Source organism: Streptopelia decaocto, assembly GCF_964273445.1.
Source record: "Streptopelia decaocto genome assembly, chromosome: 4".
Classification (NCBI taxonomy): domain Eukaryota; kingdom Metazoa; phylum Chordata; class Aves; order Columbiformes; family Columbidae; genus Streptopelia; species Streptopelia decaocto.
The window spans coordinates 47,752,180-47,779,698 of record NC_138658.1 but is presented as its reverse complement, the minus strand read 5'-3'; the positions used below and the strand labels follow the sequence as shown (position 1 = coordinate 47,779,698).

Genomic DNA, 27,519 nt, shown 5'->3' with positions numbered 1-27,519 from the left:
ATAATTTATTACTGCCTTAGGCAAATTATCTTGAAAGGCATTCAGTTTCAACCTGTAAACATCAAGGGAATGACAATTCATCTCTTTCCTCGTAAATTTACTCCAGCAGCTGATCACGCTTCCTCTTACAAGTGCGTGTGCCTGCTGGGGATACATTTACGTTCATGCCCTGAGCACATATTATTATGCCCTTCTCCACTATGAATGAAGTCCTTTAATATGCCCAAGTTACTCTGCATTCTATCAAGTCAAGTCTCCTTTGTTTGTTTGTTTGTTTTTTAAATTAAACAGGCAAAGCTCATTCAGCCTTTCACTGGCAGTTATTTTTCAAGATGTTCCTGTTTCAAGGTACTTGAGCTAGTACAGGCATTAGAAGCAATGTTGTTTGGTTACTTAGGACCAAAAAAGCAGCCACAGCAGATCAGACAAATAATGGATCATCGTAGGATGATGCTTGGGGACATCATATAAATACAGGACAAGTATTTAGGGATATTTTCTTCATTTTCCATTCCTGGAGAAGTAGCAGTGATTATATATGTCTGCTCTTTCATTCAGTTACTGTTCATGAGAGGATTTTTATAAAGGTTTTAAGAACCTTTACTGAAGGACCTCATCAAAAGTATTTCAAATGGGCACATTAGAGATCTTGGAGAGAAGCCTGTGGTTGTCTTACCCAACACTGTGCCTCATCAGATCAACTGACCCTGAAAGGCAACCTTCCCCGTGTTGTGACTTTCCTCTGAAGCACCCCATCTTCCAGCATCCTTCTGCAGATGTGGGTCTTGCAAAAGCACATGGTGTCACTTCCACCCTACACTGATATGAAATCATCTAATGTATGTGTGGAGCTGATTGTGCTAGGGAAACCTTTCAAGTACAGTTAATTTATCTTGAAATATATAGAAGGTGAAAACTCTGTCATAAATTACAATGAAATAAAAGATGAATTTGCACATGATTAGAAATACTAGTGCAGGCTACTAATGATACTGCTGTCATCCAACAGTATGGCTATTACAGAGCTGTTCAAAAACTTTCATACAATATTCCAGCACAATTATTCGGACAAGGGTGCATTATAATGCATAAATGCTCTTTTTACATGTGAATAAAGACTTAGAGCTGGCTAGATTGTTTGGTTCCAATGTGGCTGAAATATAATTATTTCACTTGCAGAAAGATTCCTATTGTGTTTCCCATAACTATGTGATACATTTTCAATGCTCTATGTGGCATCTGCATGCAGATCACTCCTAAACAGTAATTGTTGGTATAACTCTCACACACAGCCTGTATATGTATCACAAGCATGGTTGGATTCACTTGCTGAAGGAGAGAATTTTTTTTTCCTTGCTGGAAACTGGGGGGAAAAGAAGACATAAAATCACTGTTCAATGTATTACAGACTGCAAGTGGCTCAGTACAAAGAAAGAAAAAATATTTTTGATGACATGGCTGCAAAAGCTGTAACATTGTCCCTTATTTTTATGACTAGCCTACATTTTCTTCCATCAACTGTAAGTACTGATGAGCTGTAAAATATACGCTTGTGCTTGGTTTTTTGAGTTGAAGCTGAGCTGAAGCCTAATCTTCCAAGTTAAAGCTAGTAGCAGGGGAGAATACATCCTCCATATATGCCAATTCCCCATCACCTTGTTAAAGAAGACTCAGCCACCTCAAAGCAGAAAAGATAACAATAGGGACTGACTTCCTTTACAGTTATCATAAATGAAAAATAATACAACCTGAGACCTCTCTGTTTTTAACAGAGCTGATTTTATAGCATATAAGGGGAGGGTCTCTGTGTCAGAGACAGATGAAGAGACATGGGTGCTGCACCATGCAGGGAGATGGCTGTGGAAGAGCCAGTGACCTCCAACACCTCCCTGGAGCCTGGGTCTGTCTGTCCCTGGCACTGCTGCAAGCAGGAGCTGGGTGGGAAACAAAGCCCCTGCCTCTTCAGTAAACATTGGCCAAGGAAAGATTCAATCAAAAGATCCTCTCAGTGATTAATTGCTATGGCAGTTACCAAAACCTAAGGTGTCCTTGCCCATTATTGTCGAGACCTTCAAATTTTGACACCTATGGTCTTTGTTGTTACGCTCTCAGCTACAAAATACTCACTGTCACACACACACACACTACCCTGGTTCTGTGTGTTGATTGAACTTCTGCTGCCATTAACGAGGGTGTGTAGTGCAGAAAGCCATTAGATAGCAACAAGGCCAGTGAGCACAAATCTTGAACCTATCTCACCAGTCATAACATAGGAAAATTTTTCCCATCTGCATCTGTGAATATTTGTTCTCTTGCAATCATGCCACAATACACGGCTCATATTTTCAAGTCTTGAAAATTAATATTAATCTAAAAATCTCAGAAACATTTTCATCATTTTACTGAAATTAATTAGGTTGTTCTGATAAGGGCTTACAAAATCAGATGCAAACTAACACAGACTAATTCTACAGTAATATAGTTTTATAGCACTGTTGTCAGAAAGAAGTTTAAAAACTAAAATAAGAAAAAAAAAAGAAAAATTGTACAGGCCTATAAAAGCTTACACACATACAGCTCTATATGTACAGATCTACACTTCCTGATACAAATACCATTTAGAAAAAGGTTGAGGAATTAAGAGGAGTGCATAATTCAAAGCAAAAGATGGCTTTGATTCAGTTAATATAGTACGCTATACAGCAAACTGGCCAGCAAAAATCTTTTACTTAGGGATGGTTTTAAGAAAGCTATTGAAAGGCCACAAAGCTAACCCAGAAGAGGTAAGGTAAAGAGGCAACAGAAAATGTGGGAAACTGCAGTGGGTCTGTGGAATCCTTGACAGAAAATATGGGAGTAGAGATCAGCCTTGAAGATATTAAGATTTACCCTTGAGAAGGATGGGAGTAAAGGAGTATCCAGAGAGAGGAGAGATGTACCCGTGAGAGAGAAGGGGATAGGAGAGTAATATGGATGATAGAAAAATTAACCAATGAGATGTTAGTGCTGTAACTTGTAACCAATAGTGAAGAGACACATGAATTGGTAAAACTGTATAAAAATGCCCTTGTGGCAATAAATGGCATCTACTATTTTCATCCTGGAAGAACTTGGTCTATGTTGTTTGTCCGTCTCAACCACGACAGGAAAATAAACATAAACAGAATCAGTGGTCTTCTTCTATAATTATTATGTTCAGTTCTCTTTAGCCATATCAGCTGTAAGCTATTGAAGGATTTTTCTGCTTATGTATTTGTAAAACAGCACATGATCTTCCCTTCAAATTGTGCAGATGAAGCAAATGTCTCATGCAGATCTTGCCTTTTTTAGAGATGACAGGAAACAAAAGTCTTTCCCAGAAGCAAATTTTAAATTTGCTAAAAATGTAACATAACCTATTAGCTTTAATGTCAATTTCTCTGCAAAAGAAGCCTAGGTGGAAGGACCTAGGCAGAAACCAGGCAAAGTAGTCACTGATTTATAGGAGTCTCTCTTTACCTTAACCTTGTTCATAGTGGAGAAATGACCCACTTCATGGTCACTTCAGATGGGTCTGCTTCCTCCATACTACTTCTTCAGGGAGAGGTACATGCAGGCATACATATATGCCACAGACGGAAAAAATGGAGGAAGCCCCAGAACTGATACCTTGTGGATGTGGTATTTTGCCACCAACTATTTTTCTTCAAAGATATTTTGCTGCAGTACTAATTATTGGGCCTGCCAAGTGATAGTCTTTCAAAGTGACTATTCAGAAGAGCTTCAAGAGCAATGCCCTTGATAAAACTACAACTTTCCTGAATTCATTATGTCCTAAATCACACCTAAAATCAGGTTTGCTGTACTGCCTTCCAGGAGTCAATGGGTTGTTATATTTTTTTCCATAAATCTTATTCTTCCTTGTAACTGAAAAGCTCCAGAGCTATCTTTTTTCTAAGGCTGATGGTCAAAGCAGATGTCTAAGAAATAACACTTTTCTTAATTTATCCTATGACCATGAACATAATTAATGTAATCATATCATATTCATAGAAAAAATTGTAACAAAGAGCATCATGTGAAAGTGGGTTCCTCCCTGCACCCTTGACACTGGGTTCCATAAAACACAAAAATACATTTGGAGCTGATAATAGGCATTTTAATTAAAAAAAAAAAAAAAAAAAATCCAGCTTTATTCCTTCACACAGCCTTGCCAAAATTGTTGGCACTTAGTCAGAAACATCCATTTAGTCATGATCCAGCCTAGTGCTCCCAAGAGCACTGAGATGACTTTACTGACATCTCTGTATTTCGCTTTCCGCTGTGCCCTTAGCCACTTTAAATGTTACAGGCTATCAGTTCTGATACTGCAAAATGTAAAAATGGGAAAATGGGTCCACTTTCTAACCTCTCAGGCCATAGTCAATGTACATTGCTGAGATGACGCTTCCATTTTCAACTCATCAACACCCACCCATCACTGGACAAATAGCCTGGTGAGAAAGATGTTTTAACACTAGCATGAGAAGCGCAGGATTTTAAGCACAAGGCTATTTCTCTGTGCCCTGCCCTTCCCCTGGAAACTCTCCTTTTCTACCCAGTGACCAGCAACAAACAGACCCATACCCTACAAAGAAGTAGGCATATGCCTATGTTCTTGACTAAGTGAACAAAAGAATTCAAGATCTCACAGGTTAGAAAGAACAAACAAGGAGTTAATATATGCAAACTGCATCTCTCAATGCATATTTTTAGGTGTATACTGATTGACTTGTCTCAGTGTTTAAAATTAAGAAGCCTTTAGGCAGTCAGGTCTCTTTCAAGAGCTACTGATGATGATATTATTAACCTTTGGTATTGAAATTCTGTTAGTAGCACCTGATTTATCCCAGTAAACAGCATTGCCATCTCATTCTTAGCTCCAGCCCGTGAAAATTTACAGCTTTGGAGTTTTCATTTGTTTGGTTTTTTCCAGAAGTTACCAATAAAAGCAAACTACCCATCAAACTGACCCTAATACAGACTGTATATGAGGAATGCATTACAATTTTACCTGTCTTCTAAAAGGCATAGCTTTTAAAAGGTATTTTTATTTAAAAATAAATAAATAAATAAATAAATAAATAAATAAATAGCTCTAGATTCAAATAGAATAAATTGAGCAGACAGGTAATTCCTCCTCCCGTCTCCTCATCCCCTTAAAGGTTCACAGAAGGCATTATTTTCATAAAAAAACAGGGATTGTGTCTGTCATTAAACTTGCTTGTGATATGACTCGTACTGGTATAAAGATTAGTTTTATTGAAGTGGACTATCACAAAGATATTCATATTAATCCCAGTTCAACTTTTGGATATAGGCATCTATCAGTTCCCTATCAGATGAACAGCTGAATCCCATGCATTCTGGCTGAGGCAGTTCAGAAAGTCAATAAGCAGGATTTCTTTGCTACATAGCAATATAGCATTTCCTTCCCTTCGTTTAAATCACATTTTCGTAACTACTTCTGAGCAGGTGTTTAGGGCACGAACCTTATTGATACTAAAATAAGGAGATGCCTAGGTCTTGAAAGGTGTGGTCTTTTTTACTCGCAGTTGGCGAGGCATTTTAGAAGAACACGTTTGACTTTTTATAAGTTTCTGACAGCAGTAACTTTATTCCTGCTGACAGCAGAAGTAATTGCTGTGTGCAGAATAAAATTGTTTGTTTTAAAAGTTTAGCTCTGTTTTCTTGGTTCATGTTTTGTGCTCTAATGTTACATTTAAATTTGTTTCACATAAATTATTTCACAAAGAAAAATCTATGTTAGAAGGGTAAAAATACATATGAGTTAACACCAAATCATCGCAAGGTAAGGGAAACTGGGCTTTTATCTAAAGTGGAAATAGGTATTTAACATCCTCATGTAGAAAATATTATTTTCATTGTGAAACTTTCACAATTTTTTCTTTTCGTTTACAAGATCAAATCAGGCAATTTTAGACCTCTTTATTTAAACCAGACAGCTAATGATAATTAAAAAAAAAAAAAAAAAAAAAAGAAGCAGCAAAACCATCATCGTAACCTTCTGCAGCAAGCAGGCAATTTGTCTAAAATATGTACCAACTATCTGCCCTTATGCCATTACTCTTCAGTCAAATCCTGAAATAATGTGAATAGTGGCAACTCGTGGCATACACACAATCTGAAAAATATTGTATGCAGAAGAGGCACTTAACACGGTGGTTCCCTGCTTCTGTTTTGTGAGTAGTGATCCAATTTAAGATGCTCCAGCTATGAGCTGCCTGCTGCCAGTCCTCCAACAGAGCTTACTACCTCTGCACTACAGCTGCATTTTACTTTGGATCTTGGTTTAAAATTGTTCATGCCCCTTAAAATTAAACTATATGCCACTTTATCATTGCTAGAAAAGTTAAGCATACCCAATCTGTGCAACTTGCTGGAAGGTCAGATAAAGGTGAGAGAAAAGCACAGACCTGTATTGAACTGACTTGGGTAAGACAGTGGAAGGCACCTTCATTTGGCTCACATTGCGCTACCGGCTTCTTCCAGTAGACCTGCATCTTGTCATCTTCCCTTCCTCTTCATGCTACTGGTTTTATCAGGGGAGAATCATGTGAAGGTGCAGGAAGCATGTATGTATCAATGCTATAGAGTATTTTGGCATTATGATGAATTATTTTAAAATCCATACTTTAAAATGTAAATAAGTCCTTTTATGTACATAGACAAAGATGTGATTATAGTAATGGAAATTGCAATTTAAGTAGACTTCTTTTTTAAAGAAAAATCACAGCATCATCATAAGACAAAGATAAGTCTATTTATTGTATCAGTTTTAAGAGTAGACTTAAGCTATCTTCTCCACAGATGGAAACAATATTGATACCCGTAATTGCTAGTCTGTGCTAGTGCCATTAACTCTTTATTAAAGGGTGAGGTAGCAAAAAAGTTATTTGGCATTATGAGATAAAATAAAAGTATACTGGTTCAACAGAAAAGGACAAGTTTTCCCTAAAATAATGTCCAGTGAAAGCTAAGTGAAATGGGTCTGAATCATAGATTTAGGGGAAAACTGCAGTGCCCAGAAGCATGAGTTTGGATCCTATACTTAGATCAGAAAACTATAAAATATATCATATGCCAATTCAGTGGTAATATTCCATTGGGACAGACAACTTATACTGACAACAGCTCCTTTCATAGGTTCTCAGATTTTCCTGCTTCCATCACCTCCTGTGCAAGACCATGCCCACAGGCACACACTTCCCACAAAGTTTCTGAGTGGTCACTTGAGTTTTCTGTCACCTAGAGAAATAAATTTCACCCTTATTTTTCACATGCGTTTAAATGTTGCACATGCCGCACACACCGTTTACTGAATGGCAATATTAGCACAAAGCATGTGGTTATGCTGTTTTTTAAAAATTACAAATCATAGTTCTAAATCTGTGAATAATTAAGATATGTCAGCCAGGCATCAGCATGAACAACACTGCAGACAGCCATACAGCCACTTGGATTCAGTTGGCCACCAGCTCAGCACGTGATCACTGTGCTGTCATTTGTTATTGCACAGCTCAGCCTTCTCTTCCGACTTGAAATCTTTACATTCCACTTGGTCATTCTAAAACTGCATTGGCAAGCTCTGTATGTCTGTTGCAAAATAATAGCATTGTAGTTTGATGCAGCTGCATATGCCCAAAACTGAAAGGAGTTTTACTCAATATAATCTATAATTCTTGACATATCAGGTGCTAGGCTTCAGTGTAGCTCTCCTAGGTGCTCCCTCTGCCCTGCTCATCATGCAGCAGTTTGCTGCCTACTAGATACATTCATTCATTGATCAAGGCTTACAAAAGTCCAAGTTCAATAGGACAGACAGCACCTTGGCAAAGGATGCCTTCTGTTTTGTGCCTGTCAGCAGTATGATGGAAATTTTATCATGAGACACAGAGACGCTACTCACATACCCATAATATTATTAAGCAATAGCGCAAGCGGTCTCGGTAGGCTGGATAGATGACATATTTACATGAACAATGAATATTATCTACCTCATCTAAATTAATACTGAACAAAATAGGGAGCTTAACTAGGTAGAGGTCTCTTCTGGGAAAACAGATCATTTTCGAATCACATACTCACTTGCACCTCATAATGAGTTGGGGGAGAAATGAAGGAAGGTATGAGATCAGTTCTAAAAATAGCATCTCACTCCCCTGAAAATAAGATATACTTACAGAAATGAGAATGTCAAAGCCAGTATTTAGAAAAGAGCACACACCAGCTAACTTGTTCATCTCTGAAGAGTGATATTCTTTGCAACTTTTTCAGAAAAATCTAATAAAACATTGATGAAATAGAATAATAATTTTCCCTTCATGAAGATTAAGTGGAAACATGAGTCTACACAACAGACAGCTTTTGCATTCATCTCATGTCTGTTCAACTGCAGAATACATTGGAAAATGGCATGTAAAATATTTCTAAACTGAAGTATATCTGAAATGGTAGATGTCAACTTGAGACCTACAGGAAGTGACAGTCAATACCAGCTTGTTGCTAGCTATTTTTGCAGCAACCTATGAAGTTTGACACAGCTAGGCAGTCTTGTGTTAGGACTGAAACCTATTGTTTCAGAAGAAATACAAGGAAAAATAATTATTACCAATATTTACATAACAGATACTGTATCTGAAGCCATAATTATGTACAAGCCCACGTGCTGGTACTTGTCTGAATCTCCAAAGGAAACTGAGTTTCTGACAAAGAGTATAAGTTTACAACTAAGGGTAGATGCCTTAGGTACCCCACAAACTGGAGTAACTCAGCTGAGTGATTTCTACAGAGTATTTGCCATCTGTTGGTGATGACTCAAGCAAAACAAAGCACAGATGGATCTTAGTCCCAATTTTTGTCTTTTTCTTTTTTGCCTGAACTCTTCCAAACATCAGAGAGGATTAGGATTTTGTGTCATTTTGAAGGAATGTGTTTTTATAATGAGTGGCTCCTAGTTTGTACTTATTCACAGCTAGTTTTCAAACTAATGAAAGTAATAGATGATGCCATGAGTTTCAGCTTTAAGGCTAAGTAGTCTTCTCAGAAAAACTTCCAGTCTCTTTGTAAAGCATTACGAAATGCTCTCTGAGGTTTATTGGGGCATAGATCATCCAACTTCATATATATATTACCTAGTTTCTCTAATGGACTGAGATTCACGTTCTTAAATGTTCTACTGGACTATGATCACCAAGCAATCATCTTGAGTACAGAAAATTGGCTCAATCTTCTCTTCAAAATAGAAACAACCTCTCCAAGTTGTGCTACAATCACATTTTATTGTTAAAAATATATGTAGTTTAAGCTAATAGTAAAAAATCCCTTTAAAGGGAAGACCCAGACATTTTTACTTTGTTTGGTGACTTATCAAGTGAAAGCCATTGGGGCTACTAGTGTGTGCTGAACTCATGCTCACAAAACTCATGCTCATCGTTTTAGCACCCTTGTATTGCAGTCCTCAGGAGACTTTTACATATCTGGTAGATGCATAGCAATGCCCCTGAGCAGGATAAATCCTAAGATTCTCCTCTAAGTCCAGATGGGAAACATGCACGCAAATGCATTAGTCATTAGCGTGATGTGCCTAAGCAGCAGCACTAGGGAAAACTGAGGCATCTGCAGATGCTCAGTGCCTGGTGGGTGAAGTGGGGTCTTTATGGATTGCTTTCCGAGACTATTGCACTGTGGGCACTCTCCTCATAGCAGATTCTAAAGGGCTTAATAAATGTTCCTGGAAAACACAGGACTTTGAGTTCTCATAATGAGCCCCTTAATGGCTTGACTACTTCCAAAGCTTCTTACAGTCAAACCATGTTTAGGCCCAAGCCAGAAGCACAATCAGGAAAAACAGAGAGTGGAGAGGAGGCCACCCAGCCCTGACACCCTCCCAGCACAGAGCACACAGGCTGGATAAGTGATGGCTAAGCACTTTTTTGAGTTCAGATTCAACACCCTTTCCAATATAAGGCTTTAAATTGAACACAAGCTGAAACCCAGATTCCGAGGCTTGATTCAACTGACTTTCTTACTCTTTAATATAGCTAACTCCTGAAATTTCAGATCGCCTCTCAACTTCTGTCATCTCTGTTGATCCATGTACAGAAATATACAAGCTGATAAAGAAGCAAAGGTTCTATTGATTTGTTTACTTTTAGTTTTGATTGTTTTATATATGTTGGCAATTCACTAAATACAACTCTAAGCTGAGCAAACATGAAAACTTCCTCTAACACAGTTAATTTACTTGTTTTCAACTAGTTAAAGGGCAGAGCTGTTTATAGAGTGCTTTGTGTATATGGACTACCTTTAACTAGAAATAATGCAATTTAGTATTACTGAATAACTTCACTTGGAAATAATGCTACCTGTAATTTCAGTGGTTTATGACATTTTTTCTCAGCTATGGGTTCCCAATACACCAAAATAAATGAACTACCAATTTACCAATCAGATAATTTTTCTATTTTAAGCTAAATTGATTTGCCATAAAGGTTTTCCTGAATTAAAACCTATCCTGATTTTGAAGAGCTGTTGTGCTATGTACCAACGGAACCAAAAGCATTGTATTGCTTGTGTTCAAGATGAAGTTAGCAAGTTTTTCCCCTTTCTTGAATCCAACTAAAAATAACTTATGATCAATTTTAAGTAGGAAACCTATATAACTGAGAAATACAAGTATCATCAACACTGATCCTGAAGAGAGAAAACAGCAAAATTACCTGTGTGTATCTGGTTCAACAAACTACACTTTGTACCCTGATAGACATCACGAGGCCTAAAAAACTGTGCAGAATCTATAATGCTGTAACCACACATTTTCATACTCAGGCTAATGGTACAAAGAACAATGCATATGGAAAGCAAATTCAAATTAATTGTATTTTCAGTTTATGTGCTTTCATTAAATGTACACAATTACCTTTTTACAACTATCACAGAATACCCGGTTACAAACCAGAAAGGAAGTGCTTTTTCAGTAGTGGCAGTCTCTGCTTACTAACATAATTTGCCTGCTAAAGAGTTGTAGGAGAAGGAAGGTGGAACCTATAAATTTCAGACCATGCTGCTCAGATGAACTGAAGAGGATTGATAAAGCACAGAAATATGGCTAAAGGCCAGATTTTTATGCCTGAGGCATGGTACTGCTAGTGGCACTGACTTTTAGACTTATCACTGATGTACTGCTGGTGTAACTGCACTGATTCAACAACGTACTGCTAATTTAAAATTGCAGCTCTGTCCTCACATAGTACTTTTCAAGCAGAGCAAATACACAGGAGTTATATCACACAATCCTCTCTACTGTATTATCTGGAGGTACAAGAAGGGCGGTACAGACAGAAAACATTTTTTTGGTTAAAGTTGTTGAACACCGCCAGCTTGCTTTGACTCACTCAGTACCTCTATAAATCTGGCCTTCTGTGATGAGCTCCGGTAATACTGACAACTGAGAATAAAGCCTTACATTTTGGATCTCTCACTGCTGTGGCTTAGCCAACAGACATTCCTTCCTGTGACAAAGAACAAAACCCAGTGCCCATGAAAAGTAACCTCACAACATATTTCTTCTCAAAGGGTTTTGTTGTGGAACAAAGAATTAACATGTAATATCTTAGAATTAGCAAAGAATCTGATGGCTTAGTAGATAAATATCAATCTTCATTCTTGGGCTGTTAAGTAATTCTAGCTTTACAATGGCATTATATTTGACCACAGTCAAATGTACAACAGGACATTAAGTACATTTCTGTAAGCTCTTTAAATGTACTGAGTATTTCAAAATAAATACAATGGCATAAATTCTAAGCTATGTTCTCCAGGTTTCTTTCAAATGAAGAGAGAAGAAAAAGAGAGTGACTGCCCTATGGAGAAGCCCCTGGAACTTTCACATCAAAGCAAGAAAGAAAGTCTATTCATAACTCAGTGGGTTGTTTTTTGGTTTGGTTTGGTTTGGTTTTGTTGTTTATTTGTTTTTCTTTCACATTTGAATTCTTATCTTTGTCCTTTGGAATGCTGGATCCTTAGAGGATGTATCAACAACTATGCTGGACATAGATTTACAAAATTTACATAAAATAGCACAAGGCAAAATGGTTTCACAGAAGTCTCGTGTGACGTTTCTGTCATAATACCTCACAACAAGCTTTGCTCGTGGCCTAACAGGAACCTGGGAAGGTAATATCCATCTCCTAAAGGTTAAGGGACATCCTAAGTATGACCGAGGATTCCCAAATATGTCTTCACATTAGACTGATTTCTCTTTGAAGGCTATAGCATAAGTTACACATGATCTACAAATAGAACTATAGTACTGTAGCATCACATACAAACATCTTCCATTTCAGGAAAAAAAAAGAAATGTGTTGCCAGCCTTTAGGTAAATCTCTTACATCTTTTTTTTTTAATATAGAATATAGTGGCAGAGGAAAACACAACAATATTTATCCCAAAAGCCATGGAGAACAGGAAGATAAAGTGCTTTTTTCCCTTTAACCGTGACTTCAGATTTTGATGTATTTTCCATTTAAAGAGTGTTGAGCTTAGCAAAGCTGTAATGTACACTGTCAAAAAGCTTGGCCACAGGTTAGTGCTGTTTCTTGGTAGTCATAGTACAGGAATGATTCTTAAAATGTACACTGAGAGCATTGCTGTTGTCTTGACCTTTTTTCTGTCTGCTGAACAAGTATATCTTATGCATAGAATTCTCTCTGGCCTCCTGGACTGTCTAGTCCTTATACATACTGGGAGACAGGAAATCCCACAATAGGAACACAAAGAAAAGGAATTTGCATGTATATTTCTTTAAAACCACTTCAGCTTGACCCTTCACAAAGAATGGTTTAAAGTCTGCATTCTCTGACTGTGAATGCAAAGGTTAATAGTCTTTATTGAGTATTGCTGATTGGACCCTACTACACCGTGACAGTTTCTTGGAGGAACATAGCTAGAGAAGGGTAGAAGGGAGTAGGTTTTGCATTAAGAAGACAAATCCCACAGTATCCACACTAAGATGTCAATGTCCCAAACAGAGACACAAATAAAGGAAGTAGACTTTCATAAGAATATGTGGAGTGTTATAGAGTACTATACTTTTCATTATGGAATGACTAACTTAAAACAGAAATATAACCACCCACTAGTCTCATCAAAAGTCCTCCCACACCACATCAAGCACATGAGTTTCTCCGGCTCCTTCTTTTAAAACAAAACAAAACAGAAACAAAACAAAAAATTACAGAATTCCTCTGGGTACTAGTTCTCCTGTTAAATGTTTATAAATAGTGAAGTGATTCACATGTTTAAGACCACAAACCTACTGAATCAACCTCTTGTTTAATCTCTTGTGGTTTGTTTGAATTCCTTTATCAAATATTTCATAAATTACATAAATCGTATTGGAAGACTATTATCGCAAAAACTCATCTGTGAACAGTGTCATGCAGATATTAAGTATGTAGTTTTATATCACCAGGAAATGTAAAACTGTAAACAGACTATAAATATTTTCTCATGAACTGAATAAAGAAATTCAGTTAATGTTTACAAGCCGATTCAGAAATGCTGTAGTGTTTAACATTTTTTACATATTAAAAGTAATAATTTCAAGACACTTAAACACACTACTAAAAATAACATTGTGGGATTGTAATGAAAAATTCTCGCTGAACCAGCATCTTCAACTAATAAGAAATGGTTCACAGGATTATCATGCTAATAATCTCACTTGTATCATACATTCAACTACAAACAAACTTCCCTCAAGAAAAGTATCAAGAGTGTTTTATAGACCACAAGAAATACTATCTCCCACTATCTAAGACCACACACAAATGGTGGTTACTAAACAAACGTAAGAGAAATGGTCACCATCTGTGTTAGAGGAACTGTATGCCAAATGACTGAAAAAATGTGAAGGACAAAATCTGTAATGGCCTACCCACTGCCAGTGGAAATCACAAGTCAACAGCAGTTCAGCAAAAACAAAGGCCTCTCCACTCTTCTTTGCAAACCAAACTTGGACAATTTCAAGCAATTAAATACAAATGCATCAATGTAAGTTTTGTATACATTAAATGCAAAGTTTGTAAGCATCATTAATCATATTTTATACACATACACAAATTACAAAGCCCAATAATATACATAAAACAGTCGTGCGGTTTCATGTATGTTCAGAATGTAGGTATAGACAATCACGTATACTTCAGGTGATAGAAAGTGCTTCACAACACTAAAGCCAAGACTACAGTGCAACCACTATAGAATTATTTAGTCTGTGTTTTCAGTACTACTACTTTAAAACAAAAGCCCCATAGGCTTGTGTGTTAAAAAGTCAGAGGCAAGTTCATATATGCATCTGAGACAGAAGATGAGACAGATCAAAGGAAAATCGGAACAGCTCAAGAGAGTAGTCTCTCTTTTCAGTACTGATCTGTTTCATCAGGAATTCGTGCATGGACTAGTAAGGGAAAGCACACCTATCCACATCAGCAGCTGTAGCACACAAGATACTTGATCAGTTTTTCACAAAATGACCTTTCAAAACACATATTCATTACATGTCATTATATATATAATTCAGAATTCATAACAATTATTGCAATAAATAACACACATTTCAAATTTATATTTAATGCCTGATCTGAGATGTATGAAAACTTTATACATCACATAGTATATATTTTCAATATCATTACTACGTATTACCATTAGAGCCAGTACATTTGACTTGTAGTATTAGAAGTTTTCACTATTCTTTTTGATACTTACTGGTACACATTTGTCATAGTGGAGGAAGCCCAGTATCATGGAAGTATCCAGCCTGTTTCTTAAATTCTTGGCAAGTTCTGCTGTAACACCCTGCTGCAATATTTGGCATCCTTCATGAACCCTCCAAGCAGCAGGGATGCAGGAGAGACATCCCGACTCCGTCTCTTTAGTCTGGCAAGGGCCTGCGTTGCCCCAAGGGAGGAATGGAGCACTTAAGTGACTTTAGCTCTCCTGAGACTGGCCAGAAATTGATGAAAGCTTTTCACAACTCAGAGCAGCGTTGGAGATGCTCTTCACTGTGCCCAGCTACAGCAAGGTCACCAGCCGGGAGCAGCTTTAGTCCCCCAAGAGTTTTGCTCCCCTTACATTCCTGCTGATGGGGAAGCGGCCGGACGCTTCACACTGCGGGCAAACCCAGAGTTGCCGGAGCGAGGTGCGCGGCTGCTGTGCATCGCCGCTTGGCACAGGGGGTCCCGTTAGGGCGGGAAATCCCTGCCGGGGCCAGCGGGCGCGAGGCGAGGAGGCGCGAGGCCAACGGCCGAGCCCGTGCCGCCCCCTGCCGGTGACGGGCGGAGCGGCCCGCCGGCAGCCAGCGGCCAGCGGCCCGCCCGCCCGCCACGCGCGACACCCCGCGAGGTTTGAGGTCACACCCCCAGGACCCCCGCCCCAACAAAACACCCTGGAGAGGCAGGGAATGCACTGTGCCAAAGTGGCTCGTCCCAGAGAACTGCCCCGGCCCCAACAGCGCCTACAGAAATGCCTCCTTTAGAAGCTTTTCTCGTTCTTATGAGGGGAAAAAAAAAATAATGAAAGTGCTGATGCTTAGGAGCGGTGGCACTTCTCAGCTGCGCTGCTTTGCTCAAGGTCGGTCAGCCTGTACACTCCGCAACATTAGTCTTAATTGCAGCACGGATGGCTACGAGATTAATAGAAGCCCCTTCCTCTACACCAGCCCTGTGTTGGATGCCCCGCTCACAGTGGGACATGTTTCTCAAGCTTAAAGGACAATTCCTGCAAAGTGCTGACCCTTTTTAGTATAAACATATTTTCTTCAAAGACCCTGTAATAATAATCCCTTGAAATAAAACTTTTTTTTTTCCCCCCCTTAACTGGAAGACTCAGCTCCTGTCTTTCCCACACCAGCTGTCTCCTGTAAATCTTGGAAGGGCTGAGGCAGGAAACAGAGGACTCTCCGGCTCAGGCAAGCAGCATTTGTGGTGTGGCGGTACTTGAAGCACTATGAAGATCAGTGATTCTCAAGCAATTATTTTATTACCTTCTCTGTCCTGTGCTTCCACCACATCAAATACCCAAGCAGTGGTACTGTTCCGGTGTGCCTTTCCCTAAGAGATTTAGGGCAGTTGCGAGCAAGATCGGGGGGCGTGAATCAATCTATTAATTGATGTCTTACGGACAAGTACTTTGAGATCTGGCTTGTCAGAGAAGAAAAGGAGCCCACGGCAGGACTTCAGTGCTCCCCCGAGTTACACCTCCCCAGCGGAGAGCCCTCCTCAGCCACGGGGAAGCCGGCGCCCTGAGTGAGTGTCCCGAGGATGGCCGTGCATACGGCGGGGGAGGAAGGCTATCTTCTCCTTTCTCTCCCATCACTTGCTTAGCCGTACAGCGATACCTCCGCCACCCTCGTGGCGAGGTGTGTGTCCCCCTGCCCCTCCCTGCCCCTCCGGCTCCTGTTCGGACGTCGCTCCCCTCCCGCCCAGCGGCCCCGCTGCCATCGCCCCCTGCGTCCGCCCTTCGCTCCACCGTCTTTACCCCCGTATAGACGGATAGAGAGATTTATGTTACTACTATTATTATTTTAGCCCAATTTCGCTCAGGGCTGGAGGGGTGTCTAACAGCAGGTGTGGGCAGGCTCTCCATCCCCGCAAAGGAGCATGCTCAGCGCTCTCAGGCATGCTCCTTCAGCAGGGAGGGAGCCAGAGCTGGGCCGGGGGGAGGTGGTGGAAATCCTCACACTTGCACCGTCCTAATGCAAAGTTTTATTGTTCAGGCGGCCCCGGAGCCGGGGGCTGACCCAGCGCCCCCTTCCTCGAGCCCCGCCGCCGCTTCCTCGGCTCGGGGAGGGGACCGGGGCACCGCGCCGGGGGCGGGAGGATGAGGACGGGTTCCCCCTTGCTCCCGGCGGCGAGGGGAGGAGGAGGAAGAAGAGATGCCCAGGCGAGGAAGGCTTCAGAGGCAACTTCTGTCGGGAAACCCGCAGGTCCGCTGCCACCTCCTCCCAGGGCGAGATTACTGCTGTGCCCGGCGCTGCCCCCAGCGCTGATGCAATGCCTAGAGCACACGGGCAGCACCATCCCCATCATCACCACCATCATGACCATCATCATCACCAGCATTATTATTATTAATACTCTTATGACGACGCTCGCGGCCGCACTCGGCTCTGGCGGCTGCCCTCCAGCGCATCCCCTCACCGCAGGCAGCCTGCGCCCGGCTCCGCGCCCCCCGCCCGGGGCTGCGGGAGCCGCGCATCGCACCGCCCCGCGCCGCGGGAGCCCCGCGGAACGCCCCGCGCAGCCCCCGCCCCCGCGGCCGAGCAGCGGAGAGGGCAGGACGGGATCCAACCCAAATCACAATGACGGCACCCGGCGTGTCGCCTACCTTGAGCTCCTCCGTGTCCAGGTTTGCTGATCTGTCCATAGAACGAAACTGAGCGGAGCGGATGGGAAACTAGGGAAGTTCTGCCAAAAAAAAAAAAAAAAAAAAAAAAAAAAAAAGGAGGGGGGAATCTAGTCTCTCAGTTTCCAATCTAAACTCAGCCTTGTCCTCCAAACCCTGGCAGCTCCCCTCCGTCTCATTCTCCGCGATCACGCCTCCACCGGTTAAAATAAATAAATAAATAAACAAATAAATATTTCACTTTTTTTAAAAAAATAATAACTCCCTCAAGGATTAAAGCGACAGGTGATCCTTCCCTGGTGAACGAGATTCACGTCCTCTGGCAAAGAAAGGAGGAGACAGCACACATACAAAAAATCCACTCAGTTTAAAGATTATTTTTTTCTTCTGCAATAAGCTCAGAAACCGGCGAATCGCTGCATCCCGAGAAAAAATCCTGCTTCCCTGGACAGCATCATGCAGCAAATTTCAAGCAAATGTGTTCAAACCGAAGAGAATAGTACATGATAAAAGCCTTTCTCCGTCATGCCTACTCTGGTAGCTAATTTAGCACCCTGTGAACGCAAGATATTAGCGATGAACAATTTCACTGACAAGATAACAAAATCCCCCAAGTCCTGCATAGTCTCGAAAATTGTGTTGCAGCTAAAGGTATTCTCTCAATAATAATAATAAAAGAAAAAAAAAAGTCTGTAGGGGATGGTCTTCTTTGAAGGTTATGCTAAAAGAGTTGGGAGAAAAACAGGAGGTGGATCTCTTGCAGAAGAGAGAAGGGAAAGAGGGAGAGAGGGAGAGATTTCCCCCTGCGTTCCTGTTTTACTGTCCTTCACCGCCAGGTGACTGGCTTCCCTCCTCTCGCCTCACGGCCCGTACGGGGGGGATTTCTCAAGCTCCCAAAAAGCAACATTTCCTTCCAGAGCAGAGCAGCCTCTGGGTCTTAACGCCGGCGGCCGCCGCGCCGCCAGCACCGCCCCGCCGCGGCCCGGGGGCGGGCACGGCCCCCGCCCGCCCACCCCCGCTCCCCTACCCCCACCCCTCCTCAGGGCCCCGGCACCCTCGCCAAATGGCTCCTTTCGCTAGACCCACGTGTCTTGGATAACAGCCACACTCACCCATGTGAGAAACTGTTACTGCCTCATGTACCGCTTCCTATATATATATATATATATATATATATGCAAGTGAGTCTAAATTAACAAGGTGATAAGAAACTTCTCAGTCTTAGGCTTGAGGTGCATGGTTTTCGTTCAGCCGTTGAGTGTATCATTAATGTGCTGCATCTTTGGTGGTGCAGAATTTCTGATGGCACATGGATTAAGTTGGAGTCTCAGGGTCTTACTTTCCTAATTTACTTTTCCAAAGGATTCGCTGTCTTGTGGCTCTCATATCACTTCAGGGAGAATTACAATTAGATCTAAAAATTCAAATTCCTCCCCACCAAGATCCTGATCTTAGCATGGCCTTCCATTATAAATCTGTCACTTGCAGTTTTGGGGAACAAGGCTGTGATTTTTGGTTTCGTGCTCTCAGTCTTTCAAGGGCCTTATTTATTAACTCCATGAATCACAAATTCAAAACTATCACTTCCTAGTACTACCACCTCCTTTCTACACCAGTTTACATAGAAGTAAAATTCCTGATAATTTGACATAGCTCAAAGTGCATACTCTTTTTCCAGTTCAATATAGATTTATTTGCAGCTTCCAACACTTCAAGGATAACATAATCTTAAGACCTGGTTGATGGCAAGTGATGGCCATTTCTGAAGGCCATCTTCTGAAGGCCTTCATCTTCTGGAAAACTCTACAGATGCGAGGCAGGCACAGGCAAATGACATTTCTCCTCAGCTCAAGTTGTACGTGACTTCCAGGTTCATTGTGAATGCACTGTAAATATTATTAATCTAGAACTGCAATTTGTAAATATTAAAGACTTGGTCTGGTGTTTCTATTTGAACCAACAGACTCATGTCCAAATAAAAGACTGCCCAAGTGGACACTAAATCAAGCTGCTGTAGGACCTGCAGAAATTTTAAAGAGTGTTTCTCTCTGACAGAAAAATACCACCCTACCCACTCCCCAGATTAAAAAAAAAAAAAAAACACTGGAGAGACCACGCTGAAGGAAAACCTGTCTCGGCACTTCTAAGCCTCCCCAAATGTGTCAATATGTAGCCCTGGAAAGAGGAGAGGGCTGCTGTAGTATGTGACACCTATCGCTAGACCTAGTATGAGAGAACCGTGGTGCCCTGGATGGTGCCACTGGATAACCCCAAGACACCTGAGCCCCTCCATGCATCCGCACCTGTTTGCATGACTCTTAGTAGACCAACAAGCAGCTGCACAAAATTCAGCTTTATAAAAACAGAGGGCTGCCAACACTGTGACCTTCTGCTGTCTTGTTGCTGCCACACTACCAACTTGCTTGAATGGGGCACTCCTCAGTTTGCTTTCATATTGGCACAAAATGTGTGACAATGTGATACATTTGAGAATCCTCTGCTGAATTTGGTTGATATTGGTCAAGAGTTCAGGGAAGAGACAAGGAAAATTGACAAGACAATCATATAAGCCTAATTTCCTTAGAAAACAAGACAAAACGAATTGATTTTTGCAGTAGCTTGACTAATATTTTAAAATATGTTGCAGTCTTCATAGGTATTATATCCTCACAAGTGTCTTTAGAAGTGTTTTTTATTGCTAACGCAGGCATTCTAAAGTTGATTAATACCAAATTTCTGGTTGCGTCAAATATCTTAATTTTTTATCTTGTGAATAATCTGTAAGCCATCTGGTTTCTCAGTGCAGGGCCCTCATTCAGAAGATAAGGATGACATTTTCATCCTAATTATTCATGTATGGCCCTGTGTCTTAGTTGTTGCATACAGTGTGGAATTATAATTTTCTTTAAAGAGGGCTTTCCATTTCATTCAGCACTGTTAACAACTGTATTCTGCATAAGTGTCAATGCAAAATTTTACTATAAGGTTAAATATTATCATTACCATTAATACAGAGGAAAACTGAAGCCAAACCAAGAGGCTAGATCCAAAGAGGAACCAGCTAATCTTTAAGCAGATCACAGTCGGAGCTCTGAAAATGAGCCCAGAGCCTGGTGCTTGCAAATGAGCATCTGGAAATGAAAAACACGAAGCAAGCAGCAGTCTGCAGAGTCACCAAGCAGTGACTTTGACCTTTGGCCCTTTGTTCATCAGGTCAACATGTGACAGACCAATGGAAGAGTTATTTTATTTTGTGTACATCCAACTGCCTTAGCTACTGTATCACCTTTATTCATGTATGCATATCTGTTTCATTCACCTGTTAAGCCTTCCAGCTTTTTTTTTTCTCCAGCCAACAAGCCACTATACAAAAGTTATTCACCGCCTAGTCCTATGTCTTTCCTGTGCCTCAGTCTTCTTATGTCAGGCGTTCCTGGTAAGTATAAGTAAGGATTACATATAGGATACAGGATTGTATTGTCAGGATATAATTGAAGACTGTATGAGAAAGAGAATCCTGGAAGAATAAGCACCTTTAAAAATCGAGTGTTTAACTCTGAAGTAGTTGACTTGGGTTAAAGTCAAGTTAGGTTATTTTTAATATTTATTCTAGGTTGTTTTGTGGTGGTTTTTTTCTTTTTTTTTCTTCTTCTTTTTTTTTTTTTTTTTTCCCTTTTATTAAGGCTAAGCAGACTTGCTTTCTGGAGATCCTTGTTGTAAGTTTTTGTAGCAGAGTTGACTCTGAAGTACAAGAGCGGGATAGGGAACATATGCAGGACTTTGCAATGGTCACCCAGGTCAAAACACAATTTTACTCAATCTGGAAAAGTTGCCTCCTGGACTTAAGAAAATTAAATTCTGTAGTCATTTAAGACTGCATGCAAACAACAGGGGAGCATATTTTCCTAAATAAAGTCTGCAAAACACTTTTATAAACATAAGGTATTAGCAAGCTAATGCAGGGATTGCAGCCAAGTCCCCCTGTGATATATCCAAATAGTGAGCAAGTGATGTTCAAACCTATGCTGGGAGCACTGAGAAGTTACAGCTTTTCAGCAATAAATCACGCTTTTTAAACAGGCAGAGTAGTTCCAGTGCTAGATGTGCAGAGACGGGCGTGTGTCCCAAATAACATGGCACAGAGTGGTTTGTCTTCCCGTCAGCACATTGATCTCATCTTTTAAAGAGACTTTTTCTCGGATTGAGGAGTTTCAAAGGTAGGGTTGCCTAGAAGACTTTCTTGGATGAGTTTGTATTCTCTAGGCACACATAATTTACTGGGTCGCTTTAGGCTCTTAGTATAGCCTATGCAAGAAGATGAAGACTTTCAAAGGGTGTTTTATTTCATAAAGGTCTGAAACATCTCTGAAAGTGACTATTTCTTTCTGATGGTACGGGGAAATCCTGAAGTTAGAAAGCTGAATTTAGGACCACATGCTCAGTAACTTACTAACGATATGATTGAACTCAAGCCAGGGTTACACATATGCATCTGAAAAAAGTTGTCAATCGTAATGGAACCATGAAAAATTATGGAAATACATAGTAAAGCCACAGGTGTTTTGCTTTCTTGTTTCTCATCCTTTTAAAATACAAAGGACAGTTTTCAAAATGTACTGTTATAAGAAGAATAATTCAAAAGCCAATACAGATACATTTCATAGGTATCTTCCATTCTAAAAAAAAAACCAAACAAACATACAAACAACCTCCCCTCACCACCACCATTCAAACCCACAAACCTAACGTTTAAGGCAAGAAATACAGACTTCAGCATCCAATATGAGCACATATAAGTACTCATATAGTTCTTAAACCGAATGACTACATATTTCCCAAGTTGTAAAGGAAATCTGTATAGCTGAAAATGTTTTTTATATTGCTCCACAATGTGTATTTTTTTTAATAGGGAATGCCAGGCTAAGATAGGTATACGTATGTTACATTATAATTGTCTTTTAGTAAGAGTATTCTGAGTAACATCAAATTGGAGACCATTGGGCTGATGTCAAAAAAATATCAATCTCTCTCCCACGCTTCAGAACCCATCATGAGCCAGAAAGAATAATTTTCCTTGGCCTTGCAAAGGCTTCTAAGGTGCAGGGGACTCGCAAACCTTTGTTGTGCCCTGGGGCTCATGAGAGCTAAGAATAAGGAAGAACCATAACACTGCAACAAGGAAAACAGAGCGAAGAGCAAAGAAATACGTTTCCCATGAACTGTTACGTTTAGCTTTAGCATGTGACCAGGTAAATGTGTTGGCAACTAAAATGTCTAAAACTCATCCCAATCATTCTGTTCATTGCAGATGTCATTTTATATTGAACAAAATATCAGATATTTAAGGATATGTTGTGGATGATGCTCTCAGTTTGCATTGACTTGGAGTTATTATGGTCATGAATACAAAAGAATATAGTTGCAGCACTATACTGTGTGTTGGTTTCTAACTTGTGGGTCATGTAATTTTTTCTAGGCCACCCTTCTATGTCAGCCTAGAAAAGCCTACAAATCTTTGGAATGTATGAATGGAATCTTAAGGCAAATAGAAAATCTGGAGAAAAAAAAAAAGGCAATATTTAAATTGAATTAATAATATGGAATTCTTAAGAGATGAAGCATGTCGACTTGAATTAGGCTTGGAAAGTTCAAGTGCTGCCTTCCCAAAACTTTTGGACTTGCCTTTGTCATCACTCCACCTAATCCAAATAACTCTTCCTCTTTTTCTTCATCTGTATGCTGCTTCTTTTTCATTTTCCAAAGACATTACCACTAACTCCTTGCAAAGTTACATGTGAAGACTCCAGTATAAGGCCTGATTGAAAGCTAATACAGGAGTAGTTCTTAACTTTCTAAGACAATTAATTTAGATTGCATTCACTCTTAGGACTTGAGATGCAAATGCTACCTATCAAACTTACAGTTTCCTGATGTGTTAGAGATTATACAGTAAAAATAATACTTGTTGAAAAATTCTTTATAATGCCCAGTTTGCCATTTAAATTAACACACAGTAGCAATATGATTTTTAGAGAAAATACAAGCTGATATCAATAAGGAATTCATTTTTTCAGGGCAAAAATAAGGTAGTATTTGTCATGAAAAGATGCATTTTCTACCAGATTGCTCAAATAGATCAAATTTATGCATAGAATAGTCCAACTGAGAGATGACATAGTTAGGAATACTACTTTTGCACTACAGTGACCTGCTCTGTGTCCTTACGCAATTCAGTAACTCCCTTCCCTTGTTGCTTCAGTTTTCACAGCTGTAAAATGAAGGAAATTATACTGTGTGAGTTTATGAATGAAAGAGTCCACAAAGTATTACCATATAGTAATCCAAATTGCAGCCTATCAGTTTGGATATTCAAGAAAGAAACACTGTTCACACTTCCAGTTCAACAAATTACATATTTCTGTAGCTCAAAGAATTTAAGGTATTCTAATAATGCATAATCTATATGCGTAATTATTTTTAATGCATATCAATTCCTGAATAACTAAGCTTCATAGCAAAATTATTTACTGATCTCTAGCAAGTAATGTGAGCATTTTAATGAGTAAATATGGAATTAGATAATTAGGTTGAAAAATCTGTAAACTTTTAGCTCTAATTAAAATAAATGTTATGAATCAGGAAAAAAATTCCCACTTCACGGAGGAAGAAGCATCCATTTTCTAGTGCACTGCTTAGAGAAGTTGGTCATTTCCATATGAAATAAATAGTTTCAGAGTATGTTCAGTTTTGTCAGAAGGTAAATGCTTTTTACAACAATGGTATTTAGACTGTAAGCTCTTGAGGACAGAGACCTTTTCTTTTTAATATCTAGAAAGTACCATGCAAAGATACATGTATACATTAATATTTAATACCCAAATATTAATAATACCTCTGAGTGAGGAGCATACTTTCTCACAAAATCATGTTAGACTACAGCTTGGAATGTAAATATAACAGTCTTACAATTGCAACTGGAGCTATTCCAAAATAATACCAAGAAATACCCGAGTCCTGTGTATTTGCAATCTGTACATATTTGTAAGTCAGATTTCTGAGTAGATGGGATTTGGGCGGTTCGAGATTGTGCATGTCTGTATGTGTGCACGGACACCTCTCTGAGCTCCATTAGTAACCTTTGAACCTAATGACCAACTTCAACCTACATTAATAGATGACTTAAATAAATTCTACCACCTATTTGTGAAAGTAAACAACTTTATACAGAAGAGAACAAAGCCCATGCTAACACCTTGACTAAAGGGACAACTGCAAGGTAAAGTCAGTGTACCTTACTAGGTATGCAAAAATCTGCAGGAAAATGGTAAATTTAAAAAGCTCTAATTATAAATTTATCAGACTCAAGAGCAGTGCCTATTCAATCAAGCTTAGTGCCCCTTGCTGATCCTCTTGTGTCTAGCAATGATAAGTCTTTGATAAAAAGCTGTTTTTGCAGTTATGTTTATCTCTCCAGTGGATTCTCTGCTGTCTAATTAGGGGCGAGCTTGTGTTGCAGCCTTAGTATAATTCAGTTAAAATGTCAATCAATCATAAGACAAATTAAATTGAAAACAAGCTTTGTTAGGTGCAGCGCTCAGGCAGCTTTTTGCTACACATTGTATAAAGGATATTGCTAAACTTACTGAATGTATATGTTCAATTCCCACTATATACTCTTCAAAAACAAATATATGCTATTTTATCTGTTTTAATGCCTTCAACAGGCCAGCTTGCATCAATACAGCTTGTAAACAATAGAATGTCAATTGTACTAGAGTGTATGAATCTGGTTCTGTTTCTTATTACAAAAAAAAAAAAAAAAAAATCATTAAGAAGCATTTCTGTTACTGGACTGAATGCAGCTGGCCACATCCTGTAGTCCTGTCAAATGGCAAACACAGCCTGGAGTTCTCATACATCTTTTTGGGCAATACAAAAAGCACATAGCTTGCTTATTTTTTTATATATCAGGTTATTGGTCTAAGTTGCTGCTGGATGTGTATTCCAGCATACTGCTGGAATTTAGCACTCAAACTTTGGTTTTGCTGAAATGGTATAATCAAGGAATCACATTATATTGGGGTTGCACGGTAAGGTTTTGGTAGTGGAAGGGCTACAGGGCTGGCTTCTGTGAGAAGCTGCTAGAAGTTTCACAGAATCATAGAATCACAGAATGTTAGGGATTAGAAGGGACCTCGAAAGATCACCTAGTCCAATCCCCCCACTGGAGCAGGAACACCTAGATGAGGTTACACAGGAATGTGTCCAGAGAAAGAGACTTCACAACTTTCCTGGGCAGCCTGTTCCAGTGTTCTGTCACCCTCACTGTGAAGAAGTTTCTTCTCATATTTAATTTTCCCCCATGTCCAACAGAACCCATGCCAGCCAAGGAGGAGCCCATCAGTGACTGTGGTAGCACCTCTGGGGTAATATAGTTAAGAAGTGGAAAAAACTGCTGCACAACAGCAGCTGGAGAGAGGAGTGAGAATACATGAGAGAAACAACTCTGCAGACACCCAGGGGTGCAGCCTCTGGGAGGGACACATGTTGGAGAAGTATGTGGAGGACTGTCTCCTGTGGGAGGGACCCCACAATGGAGCAGGGGACTAGAGTGAGGAGGAAGGAGCTGCAGAGCAAACAGGTGATGAACTGACCGTAACCCCCATTCCCCATCCGCCTGTGCTCCTGGGGACAGGATGTAGGGAAATCAGGAGTGGAGCCCAGCAAGAAGGGAGGGTGGGGGGAAGCTGTTTAAGATTGTTTTATTTTTCATTACCCTGTTCTGATTTTGATTGGCAATAAATTAGATTAATTTCCCGAGTGGAATGTGTTTTGCCTGTGACAGTAACTGGTAATTGATCTCCTTGTCCTTATCTTGACCCACAAGCCTTTCATTATATTTTCTCATCCTTGTCCAGTTGAGGAGAGGAGTGAGAGAGGGGCTTGGTGGGCACCTGGTATCCAACCAGGATCAACTCACCACACTCATCTTTGGCATTTTCTATTCCTTTATGTACAGAAAAATGTACAGAACAAAAATTATTATATACATCCCCAACAGCATTAAAAAAAAAAAAAAAAAAGTAGGAACACAACATCAGGTCAAACTTATTCTGCATTTCTACCTTTGGGGAAATATTTAAGTGTGGATACACTGCGCATAACTGGCATAATGCACCACTTTTTGGAAGACGGTATCCCTAAGGAGCAACAGTTCATCATGGAGGCTGCTGATAGCCCTTCCCATGCATAAATTATTCCTCTTTTCAGTGCTGTGCATATCTGAGGGCATAATCAAGTCTTAATGCTGGAGGGAGATACTTTTTGTTCTGAGAAATGAAGTTTGGAAAGAAGCCATTTTGCTTAATCTCTGCGAGGCATTACTCTTAAGTTTCATAAGGAAATCTTCTGCAGTTTCACTGTTCCTCTCAGGTTCAGGCAGACTCTAGGAATTTCTTGAACACCCTGTGACAGATGTAGGTTCCCATACTGATCTTCATTTCTGACTGATGTTCAGTAAACCTGCAACAAACAATGACTGGGTTGTTCTGAGGGTTTTAGCTCACTGCAGATTCTGCTTCCTCAGGCCACCAGCTCAAATCCAACCTAGTCCTAATAAATTACTATTAATGACTGTTTAGAGAGGTATGTGGCATGCACTAATAAGCACATAACAATTACGAAACTGAGCTTTACCACCTATTGCTGCCATATGTCTAACTGCACAGGAAAGGATGCTTTCCCAGAAAAACGACATATACAAGTTACGACTGAGTAGCATAGTGTATTTCAGACTTTCTCCATTTTGTACTCAAATTATATAAAATCTTAATGATCAAAATATCTGTCTTAAAGATAACAAAAGACTAATAAGATGCCAGAACTGTTCAGGAGCACTTAAAATATAGCAAATCTAACAGCAGTCTAATATGTGTTCACAGTGCTTAGCAGTTTTAGAGGGTTAGGGTTTGAATGTTTTGAACCAAGAGGCAGAAATAAAGAAATTTTAGGTGTCAGAAAAAGCTGAAACTACATCTTTGTACATGTTAAGAACTTTCTCCATTATTGTCA

General features: G+C 39.9%; 1 protein-coding gene across 3 annotated transcripts in view; it reads right to left on the bottom strand.

Annotated features, from left to right (window-relative positions):
- SGCZ (sarcoglycan zeta) overlaps window positions 1-17,469 on the bottom strand; it is a gene marked incomplete at both ends in the record, with an annotated part of 440,910 nt that extends 423,441 nt beyond the window's left edge. For all 3 annotated transcript variants that reach the window (XM_082050805.1, XM_082050807.1, XM_082050806.1), the window contains one exon: window positions 17,431-17,469. In XM_082050805.1, coding sequence (XP_081906931.1) covers window positions 17,431-17,469 — 39 coding nt within the window. The remainder of the gene's footprint in view (window positions 1-17,430) is intronic.
- Between the last annotated feature and the right edge of the window lie 10,050 nt (window positions 17,470-27,519).